Below are 9,801 nucleotides of genomic sequence, written 5' to 3'. Positions count from 1 at the left end.
TTTGGAGCAGTTTTTGGAAGTGGACATTTTTTGTCCCGAATGACTAATAATGTAAGCTTTTTGTTCAATCTGATTTTGCTGCCAAAAACTAGAATATTGCCAAAAAAAAATCAATTTTGCTGCTAATCTTTGACATATCCAATACTGTTATAAAAAAGAGCCAGCTCACCAGAGTAGCTATTTTTTGGAAAATAACTAATTTTCTCTGTTTCACCATGAAAAAAAAAAAGGATTCAAAATGGCATTTAAGGGTTTAAAATCCTGAAAATGATTACATTTTTGATATTTTCGATTAGGGTGTGCGAAGTTGCTCTTCAAAGATTTGAAACCCAAAAAAGTTGGGGTTGAAAAAAATCTTTTAATATAATGTTTTTATCAAAGTTATTAGCAGTGGACATTTTTGTCTCGAATGAGCTGATTTTGCCGTAGTCGATTTGTTACACGTGATTAAGACCGATTTGAAAAATGAAATTGGAATTCCAAAAATAGATCGAGAAAATAGCCTTCTTACAAAAAATCAGGCCATTTGCCCATTTTGCTTAAATGGTGACGAACCGTTTGAGACCCACTGAGACAACTTAGACTAAGTTAACTATCTAATATACTCAGAGTCCTTTCCTGCTCACTGCTGCCCTTTCTCAGCTCTGACATGGAGAGGCTTCTCCTCCACCCTGGTTGGGCAAACAGCCTTCTTATATCCGCTTAGCCGCCCCAGCAGAAGCTAAACAACATTTCCCGCGGTTACCGGTGTACCTCTCTCTATCTTATCTCTCTCTCTCTCACGCTGGCTTGGAGCCTGCGAGCGCAGACCTGATAAGCCAACGATCCCCACTTTCATCACTTACAGCCGCCCATCGTAAGGCGGCAAATGCGAAAATGTAACCGGGGTGAAAAGGGTGTTATCTTTAACTTAATTATGAATGTTGTTACATCAAGATGGAAAATTCATTTTTTTTTAAATGTAATTTGTGGAAGTGCAGAGTCCCATGCTCCTCCACCAGGGCGGTGCTGCAGCCACCCCTCAGCACCCCTTACTTCCCACGCGCCTGAGTTAGCACCAGATGGCTAACAACGAATACACGTAACCGGTTGCGCGCGCTTTCTCGCTTGCTCGCCGCCACACATACACTTACACAAACCTCACCACGAGGCTGAATGACACAGAGCACCATCGAGGGCATTAGCGTATCGATCTGTATGAAAGTGGCCATGTCGGCAGGGCCACATCATGTAGACAGCCAGTCAACCTCTGTGAGGCAGAGTCAGACGCGACATTTGCGGCAGCGTTGCGTTCACAATACATACGATATAAGTACCAGGCATTTTAACGTAAGAAGTGCCCGGTACCCACATGGGTAAAATTAGAAGTGCCGGTACTGCCGTACCGGTGAGTACCGGGCTTCCCAATCAAAGCACTGCAGACGGAGCGACAGGAAAATTTTTTTTGTTCCCTCCTGGAAGGCCAGCAGGTACTAACTGATGTGGACAACATTGCATTAGCTGCTACCATGCTGGACTAATGTATGCAATAAACCTGAACTACCCCCCTAAACTGAAGTGCACGTTCGAAGTGCTCCAGCAAATGTGAATGGAGCTAGACAGCAACATGCTCTCCAAGAAAGCCCAAGCGTTTAAAAACAAACTATTTGAGTGAGCTGTTGCCATGGACCATTGTGCACTTTTATAGCATTCATACTGGACTTTCATCGATACAACTGTCTTGCACTTCCTTTGCTCATGCTTTTTGCTTGATTTGCATGTTTCAGAAATGTGGGTTTTTCCTGGGGTCATGTGTTTTCAGAATGTACCCCTTGTCATGTGTTTCAGAATGTACTAATTGCACTAATTGTACTAATGTACTAACTTCAAAATGTCAGTTCTTGTTTTTATTTGTAATACTTTCTTTAGTGCATATGTGGTGAGAAACCAGGCCATTATTATACTTCCATGTATTTTTCCAAAGCAATGCCATTGCTTTTTTTGCATTAAAGTGCCCTTTCATATTAGCAGGTTACTATTTAAATAATGGATTTGCAAGAACATTTCCATTTTCTGTTAATTCTTTACTATGAATGAGTTACAAAAATAAGCCTTTCTTTGCCATTTGGCACAATAAACCTTTATTTTGGTCGGGAGAATAGTTTCCTTTAAGCTTCCTTGCTATGTTCTAACACAATAATGTATATGTACATGATAGAGAGTGCTGGACATTTTTTTGGGCGGAGAGGGCCTTTTATCAGTCATTAAAGTATTAAAGTTGAAAAGCAATGATTACAAGTTTAACTCTTCCAGGCATTGAACCAGCTGCGCAGAGGACATCACCGCATCCTGGCTGCCGGCTCTATCCACTGGGCTATCTATTCCTTAGACAATTGAAGTGTTTTTATATTACTCATTGTCTTTTTGTTCACAACTTCTCCACATTTCGAAGTGTTCCCCGAGCCAGAACAACCTATTTTTCTTCCTGGCGTGCTCTATAATGATCCAATTCAAATGCAATACCAACAACAGCTCAACAGCAACAACGCAAACCACGACAACAACCCACACATTGCGCATTGTTTAGAGCGGTTATAAAGTGTTGAAGCGCTCAAATTTGAAACTGTTTCAACCTGTCACCTGTCAGAATAGAGACGAGGCAGTGCATTGAATCGCGTAATTGGACCGCGAACCAGTGAGTTGATTCATTCAGGAAATGAAGCAGTTGCTGGTTCGGACGTCATATATCACGTGATTTGAAGCAAGCTTCGAAGCACTGCTTCTATGGAATAGGAAGTCCAGGGTTGAAGCTCCGTTCGAAGCTTCAATGTCAAACTGCCATCACGAGAAACAATATATTTTACCTCCTTTAAGTTTCATATCAATGATCATGACCAAATATTTGTACTTTTATATAGGTACCTGTCATTTTTCTGCGTTGTAATGTAAATAGAATTAACCATTAGTCGAATTACAAAGCCTTGTGTTTTATCATGCCTGATATTTTCTGGTCCTTTCTTTTCTACCCTTCTTCACCACAGAGCAAGTATGACTTCACTTCCTGTCAGGGCGTGCTGTTTGTGTGCCTGATCGTGCTGTTGCTCTTCTCCATCCTCTGCATCTTCATCCGCCACAGGATCCTGGACATCGTCTATTCCTCACTGGGGGCCCTGCTCTTCACCTGCGTACGTTTCACATTCTCTTTGTCCTTTAAAAACAATCCCTTTCCACATTTCACGGTTGCTTGTATTTACTTTTTGATGCTATGCTGAACATTTCTGATCATTTCGTGCAACAGTAAGGAATCATTTGAATGTCATTACAGTTCATATTATCAAAGGTCATTCTCAAGTTGGGTCATTTGATATCTGTGAGGTAATGCATCCGGTCGTCTAGATTCAGTTACCAGACAGTCGTCAGCATTGGCTTCCAGACGGTTTTCCTCCTACTAGTGAACTGTATTCTGCTCTTTAAGGTATACTTGCATCTCCAGAATGACTAAGAATAAAAGCTCAATCGGAGTTGGAAAAAGATTCATGCTTAGAAGGAGGAAAGTGGGAAGCTAACTTGTTATTAAAATCTAAATATATGACCTAAACTCGTCCAAAGCAGCTTTTAAAACACTGAACATATGGAGGCTAAAAGATGTCTTTTGTCGAAGGGAAGAGGAAGAAGATGTGATAGGATGCATTTGATGATGTCAAGCAGAAAAAATGGCTACATTGAACTTTAATATACTACAGTATAGACATTGAGAAGTTAGGAAAAGCCAGTACAACATGAAAGAATGGGACAATACTATCTAGTGTTGCTCAGAGCCAAAATAGACATTCAGACCAAAAGCAGCCCTTCATAGTGAGCGTGTTGCCTTAAGTTGGTCCAGTAAGACCTTAGATCCATGAGCTCGAAGGTTAGACTGGCGCCAAAATACTGGAAGTGGTTTATAAAATGTTGAGGTTGTATTGAGGTTGAGCCCTCGGGATGGATGCTAATGAAACTGAGATTGCAGTTTAATGTATACGTTTGCTAATGGTAAAAGTAAATTGTTGGCGATGTGTACTGGTCCATTTGCACCCCCGCTGTATCAATATTTCTTTAAAGAGCTGTTGTCTGTGTTAAGTGTCGGAATCAATTCAGATATGTATCGCCAAGTTATCTTGAATAATAATTGAAATGTATATATTTATTTTAGAATTATAGTGTATTATGGCATTTTAGTTTATTACGGTTGTATTTGTTACTTCTGAAACGACAGCTGATACATTTTTACGCCATTAATGTTATATCCACAGTGTAGAAATCTCATGAAACCACTAACGCCTTGTTTCTTCTCTGTAGTTTTTGGCTGTGGACACTCAGCTCCTCCTGGGCAACAAGAAGCTATCTCTGAGTCCAGAGGAATACGTTTTTGCCGCACTCAACCTCTACACTGACATCATCAACATCTTCCTCTACATCCTGGCTATTGTGGGACGTTCCCGTGAATGAAATAATGAAATGAAATAGCTCTTTAAACTTTTGTTTCACTTTGTCCCATAACACACTTCCTCCTCCTATCACACCCACAGCTTTTTAAAAGGTGTTGCAATTAATGTGAAAATTATCTTTCTTTTTGACCACTTGTTGCTGTAACTCTCCTCTGCTTCTACTAACACTGGTAGCTAAATAATGGCTATATTACCTTTACCCATACTTTCAGTGTGACTCAGCTCCTACAGTGTAACACATGTTATCCCGTGGATGCATGGCACTCGGCCTTGCCTTGCTTAGAGATTAAACAGAGGAAGAGCGGGGATGGAATCTGTAGCGCCTAATATTGATGCAAACCAGCTTTACTTGAAAACAAATTAGGGCTAGAAATACCCATTTTTCAATCCATCTGATTCCCCAAACAGATCTCTCCCTTTGAGCCCGCTGATGTTAATTAACTCTGCATGGCAACACTGGAAACAAAACGAAAGGTGTGATATGTTTCTTTAGAGCTAACAGAGGAATGTCTCGGAATTGCTTGTCACAGCTGTAAATAGTTAAATGTATTAGTGTATGTGAAGCCAGTACCCCGCCCCCCTTTACCCCCTGCCCCCAAATGGCATGCTGAAGTGATTCCTTTGGATTTGTTGCTTTTCAGGAAATAATTGCTCTGATATCNACGCCCGTTCTAAGACGTGTCCCTCACTCCTCACATCCCAAGCTGCATCCCCAAAAAGTGTATTATGTTGTTACATCGTTTCAGATGTTATGTTTCAGTTGTGCTCTTGATACGCCATTAAAACAGTAAAAACACGTTCAGTTTCCTTTTGCTTTTTGTGTCTCCTGTACACCAAAACATACCCATCTGTGATGGAAAAAGAAAGTAATCCAAAAGTAATCTAAAAGTAATCTGATTACGTTTATTTTAAGACGCGTAATGTAACTGTATTCGGATTACTTTCAGAGCCATGTATTCAGTAATCAGTAACTGATTACATTTACAAAGTAACCCTCCCAACCCTGTTTATCACTAATGTATGTTAGTAAGTGTCTTAACAAATTACAATACATTTTTCATCAAAAAATTAAAAGCAACAATATTTTCTTTACAGGGAGCACACCCAAAGTAGCCATTACTACAAGGAAGGGCCTGGCTCGGGCTCTGGTCATGGTCACTACGAAAGACTTCGGGGTCCCTCTCCACAACTCTCCATTGACCAGTGTTCAAATTCAAGCTTTCGCTCAGATCGGGAGCAACAAGCTGGAAACTACGGCAGAGAGTGCTTTTCATCTGATGATTTGAGAGGACCTGAGGGCCACCAGGCCCCGCCGGTAGCTGGGAGGTATGCAGGAGATTCAAGCAGGAGGCCAACAGTAGGTCATGCGTATGCCTGCCAGAGCTCACCCACCCAGCCCCACCCTCCAGAGAAGAAAACGTATGCCAAAGAATCTGAACCAGAGGCTGGTGAAGATGCAGATGCTAAGCAAGGCATGAGGAGTTGGAGAATCCACTCCTATCTTAACACCTATGAGGATGGTGGCGAAGAAGGTCTGACACAACCTTTGGGTCCTGATGCATTTGAAGATCCCCCACCTCAGAAATCCTCTGCTGATGACAACCCCGCTTCCCGCTATGGACTAAAGGAGCCACCAAATGTTCCCAACAAACCCAAAGCAGAATACACGAGACCACGCTATGGAAAGCCCATTTTACCTGATAGCAACAGCAGAGAATCTTCCCTGACAACAACTAAGGATCTGTATTCGTCTAGCAGAGACCTAAGGCCATCTGTACTTGAGAAGGAAACAGAGAGAGGTGCAGCGAGGGAGGTCGGTGTGGATGTGGGAGGGAAAGAAGCTCCTGATCGCTTCCTTTCCAAACATGAATCATTCCATTCACGTAACAACCCACTACTTCAACGTAGCTCACGTCTGCGTTCTTCGCTTATTTTTTCCTCTTCCAAGGTAGAGATGCATAGTGGTAGCCTTGGCCTCAAAACAGCCACAGAGGAAGACGAGGAGTTGGACTCAGGGCGCACTTCCTCGATTGTGGCCCAGATCCTAGAGAAGAGGAGGTCATTGACTCGTGAGCCTTTTGAGTGGAGAAAGAAGGCTGAGGAGAGAGAGAAGGAGAAGGAGAAAGAGAAAGAAGAGAACGAGCGACTACAAAAAGAAAACGAGGCTCGATTGACAGATGAGCTCAAAGCAAAAGAGGAACTTCGGAAAAAGAACGAAGAGGTAAAGACGACGACGACAACAGCAGAGAAATTTGAAGTCTCCTCCTCATCATCATCCTCATCATCATCTATGAACATGAATGACCCCGCCAGTCGACTGCAGTATTTCAAAGAACTGGCTGCTAAGAGAAAAGCATCAAAAATGGAAACAGAGTTGTCACTTAAAGCCCCACAGCCTGTTGAGAAAAAGCCAGACCTTTCTGATAAACCTCCCATAAAACCTGCAATAACTCCAAGGATCCCAACTGTCTCTGTTAGTTCAGCAGAACCTCTACTAAAGAAGACAGACCTTTCTGCAAAGATAGCAGAGTTCACTCGCAGAACTTCCTTTAGTTCTGTGAAACCACCTATCTTGAAACCTTTGGCGAACCTCCTGAAGCCTTCGGAGACAACTCATAAAGATGATAATGCGTCAGATGGTCAAAAGAAGGATATATTCAAGAAGCCCTTTCCTTCACCTAATATCTTCAGGAGAGATCAGTTGAAGCTCAAAGGAATCGGTGTTCGTCGCATCTCCTGTGGTGAAGACGTTCTGACCACAGACGCTACGGACGCAGAGAAGAGTGAAATGAAAAAGAGTCGCCCTCATAGTTCTTCAACTCTGCCACGTGCCGATTCAAAAGAAGGAATGCAAAAAGTAATGGGGTCTACTACATCCATCAACACACTTGGTGATGGAAAGGGTGATGGTAAGACACTTGACTTCTTGAAGAAGCAGACTCAGAGGCTAAAGGGATTCCTGGGGCCCAAGGACAAGGAAAAGAGATCTTCAGGAGATGAAAAGAGCATGAGCACGGTGAAAGAGCTCACTGAAGAATTCAACAAAAAGCAGAGTTCATTGGTTAAAGATAAAGTATCAGCCACTACCGACCTAACTACAACCAATCACAAGACATCGACCATCACATCGGGTACATCTCGATACCAGTCCCCCAGCAGCTCTGTTATATTCAGCAGCAACCTACGAGATGACACTAAAGTCATCCTGGAGCAGATCTCAGCCAACAGCCAGAAGAACCGACTGGAAAGAGAAGAAAAAGGAGGTGACGCGGTCAATTCCGTAAAAAATAGCAGATTTCTGCGTCCGGTCAGCAACATCGAGGAGCGAGAGGGATTACTCAAGAGGATGGAGAGTATGAGGAAGGAGAAGAAGGTCTACAGCCGCTTTGAGGTAGTCTATCACTGTCATGCTGATGTTTGCAGCGTGGAGGGGAAAGAAATGTGAACAAAAGTATAGTTGTAATAAATGTAATGTAGTCACGAGTTAGTGTAATCAATGGTTTTAAGAAATCTCATTCTAAGCCATAATGTTTGGGAATTAGGACTATTTTAAGTTTATTCAGCAAATATATGAATTGAAATGTTTCTTGTAAATGCAGATAAACAATTGTGGTTTCATATATGTTCTACATAATTATAGAAATATGAGGACTCATAATATTGACAGTAGAGACATTCAGGTGAAAGTCATACACTGTTGAATTACATGTTAACCCTGTTGTTCTGTCAACAGATGGGGAATACCCTGGGATAACGAAAGATGGAGGAATCACCTTTTATATGGAAACTATTTATGCAAGATGATCAAAAAGACGCATTGCCCATATATGCCAACGACTCTATCAAAGTACCTCTTCGGCTCAACACTGCAGCCTTTCCTGGATTTTAATACGACGTAATAAAACTTGAAAAGACACTATAAAAATGCTGAAAACAAACTTAAGTCATTGGGTTTGGAATGTGCCTTTGTGCCAAGACATGGTACTACTTTGACCTTATATGGGGACTGAGAGAAAGAAGAGGGACTCTACTCTCATTGTGGCTGCCATGGGCTAATGTTTCACCCAACAGAAAAAGGTAGGGCAATTCACCTACAACTGAACTTGTGTCGACGTGACTGAGGGAGTACGAGAGAAATATAGAACATATTGCACCTGAGGGTTGATATAAAAAGGAATGTCAGGACATGGCAGTATGCAGTATTACGCCATGTGTACTAAGCTGTACCAGTGCTGTGTGTTTCTACAAGTGTCTGTGCAGCTGGGACTTGTCTGAAACTGAAATGGAGAAAACGTCCTTGTGGATTCACCGTGTGCCAATGGCCCACTGTGGGCATCACCAACGTTAGGATTATATTATTAATCCTGGAACAGAAACAACAATGAGAAAATGAAGGGGAATAAACATGGGATGAATTGATGAAGGGGGGCATTTTAAGGGCAAATCTGAGATTATAGAGAAAGCAGAAGCTATCCAAATCAATGTTTGTTTATAATAACTATTCTGATGTTATGGCAGAGTTTAAATAGAAAGGAAAGCCTGTAGTGAACTTTAGGTGTGTAGGCGTGGACCTGCTTCTCAGGGTTAAACGTGACAGATAACCATTGAGAGAGGCCCAACGCATTCATGGTTGACAAGTGGAGTTAAAAGATATAAGTGTACTATTCTTGGTCTAATGTAAATAAAGGTGTTAAGCATTTGTAGTTGCGCTGAACGACTGTAAAAAACAAAACAAAAAGTGCCCTGTTTCTCTATCATTTAACATTTGAATTAGCCATCAGGAAACAAAGAGGAACAACTAGCTACACTTTGCAGGACTGGAACAGGACCATTACATAAGTAATTTAACTTCAGAGACCTACGCCCTACACAGGACTGCCAACTCCTTTGTTGGTGGGTAAACACTAGTGCACCAAAGATGTAGTTATACGGTACAGTTCCCAGGCTGCTCAACAGGTCATTGGTTTATGCAGAACATCAAAAGCATGGAGGATGGATTGATTCATGGATAATAATGGATAATAATTCTGGGGTTACACTGTTTTTTTTTTAGGAGGGGTTATACTGTACATATTTATATAAAAAAGAACTTGTTGATAATCTATATAACAAATGAGAAATTGTTATATCACCCTAAAGTGCCTTCTGTTTTTCATTAATATGCAAGTATGTGGTCTTGGCTGTAAATACTAATTCGAATTAAGTAGGGTGGCTCAGTTGCACAGTAATGTGTTGTTGTTTAAAAAAATCAAACAACCTCAGAGAGTATTACATTGTAATTGAAATACTGTTCAAAAGTATTTTATTAAAACTGAATTGAACGTGGCTGTGTGCA

At 41.4% G+C, this 9,801-nt stretch overlaps 2 protein-coding genes across 2 annotated transcripts in view; both read left to right on the top strand.

Annotated features, from left to right (window-relative positions):
* The window catches only part of grinaa (glutamate receptor, ionotropic, N-methyl D-aspartate-associated protein 1a (glutamate binding)), a 14,821-nt gene extending 9,700 nt beyond the window's left edge, over positions 1 to 5,121 (top strand). Inside the window, exons 6-7 of the mRNA XM_010772966.1 lie at positions 3,021 to 3,164; positions 4,318 to 5,121. Coding sequence (XP_010771268.1) covers positions 3,021 to 3,164; positions 4,318 to 4,467 — 294 coding nt within the window. The 3' untranslated portion in view covers positions 4,468 to 5,121. The remainder of the gene's footprint in view (positions 1 to 3,020; positions 3,165 to 4,317) is intronic.
* Positions 5,071 to 9,791, top strand: LOC104947066 (protein FAM83H-like). Its single transcript, XM_010773005.1, has 3 exons — positions 5,071 to 5,078; positions 5,562 to 7,857; positions 8,200 to 9,791. Exons 1-3 carry the CDS (start codon positions 5,071 to 5,073, stop codon positions 8,218 to 8,220), a joined length of 2,325 nt encoding a protein of 774 aa, XP_010771307.1. The 3' UTR covers positions 8,221 to 9,791.
* Positions 9,792 to 9,801: the final 10 nt, after the last annotated feature.

The sequence above is a fragment of the Notothenia coriiceps genome, unplaced genomic scaffold, assembly GCF_000735185.1.
Source record: "Notothenia coriiceps isolate Sejong01 unplaced genomic scaffold, NC01 NC01_scaffold00011851, whole genome shotgun sequence".
NCBI lineage: Eukaryota > Metazoa > Chordata > Actinopteri > Perciformes > Nototheniidae > Notothenia > Notothenia coriiceps.
The sequence above is the reverse complement of the archived record's forward strand: the minus strand, read 5'-3'. Positions and strand labels throughout refer to the sequence as shown.